Here is a 335-nt window from a genome sequence, read left to right on the forward strand (position 1 = left end):
CTCTGCCAGAGCAGAACCCACCTTATGTATTAGTTCACGGTTCCATGTGGACGCCATACAAACAGCGGTCGGGAAGCATGTTGTCGACAGAGACGCAATATCCACAGTGTCCTTCTCTTCCCCCAAAAACAATTGCAGTCCGTTTGGACCATTTGTTAAATAAAGCTGTGGTACACCGAGACGGTTCACTGCATGAGTATGCCACATATCAGCACCACTGCAGAGGTCGGCCTTCTCCTGCACAGTTAGCTTCGAGAGCAGAGTGACAGGGTCTTCCATTGTATTTGGCGTAAAAAAATTGCTTGTACAAAAAATGGGGATTTAGTATTTTGCTT

The 335-nt window shown here is 46.6% G+C and overlaps 1 protein-coding gene across 1 annotated transcript; it reads right to left on the reverse strand.

Annotated features, from left to right (window-relative positions):
- Window positions 1-279, reverse strand: TM35_001881000 (glycoside hydrolase family protein; the record flags this gene model as incomplete). The annotated part of the gene is made up of 1 exon (XM_029031985.1): window positions 1-279. A coding segment is annotated over one exon (279 nt), but the record flags the coding sequence as incomplete, so codon positions are not given.
- Between the last annotated feature and the right edge of the window lie 56 nt (window positions 280-335).

The sequence above is a fragment of the Trypanosoma theileri genome (genome assembly GCF_002087225.1).
Source record: "Trypanosoma theileri isolate Edinburgh chromosome Unknown TM35_Tth_188_V1, whole genome shotgun sequence".
Lineage (NCBI taxonomy): Eukaryota > Euglenozoa > Kinetoplastea > Trypanosomatida > Trypanosomatidae > Trypanosoma > Trypanosoma theileri.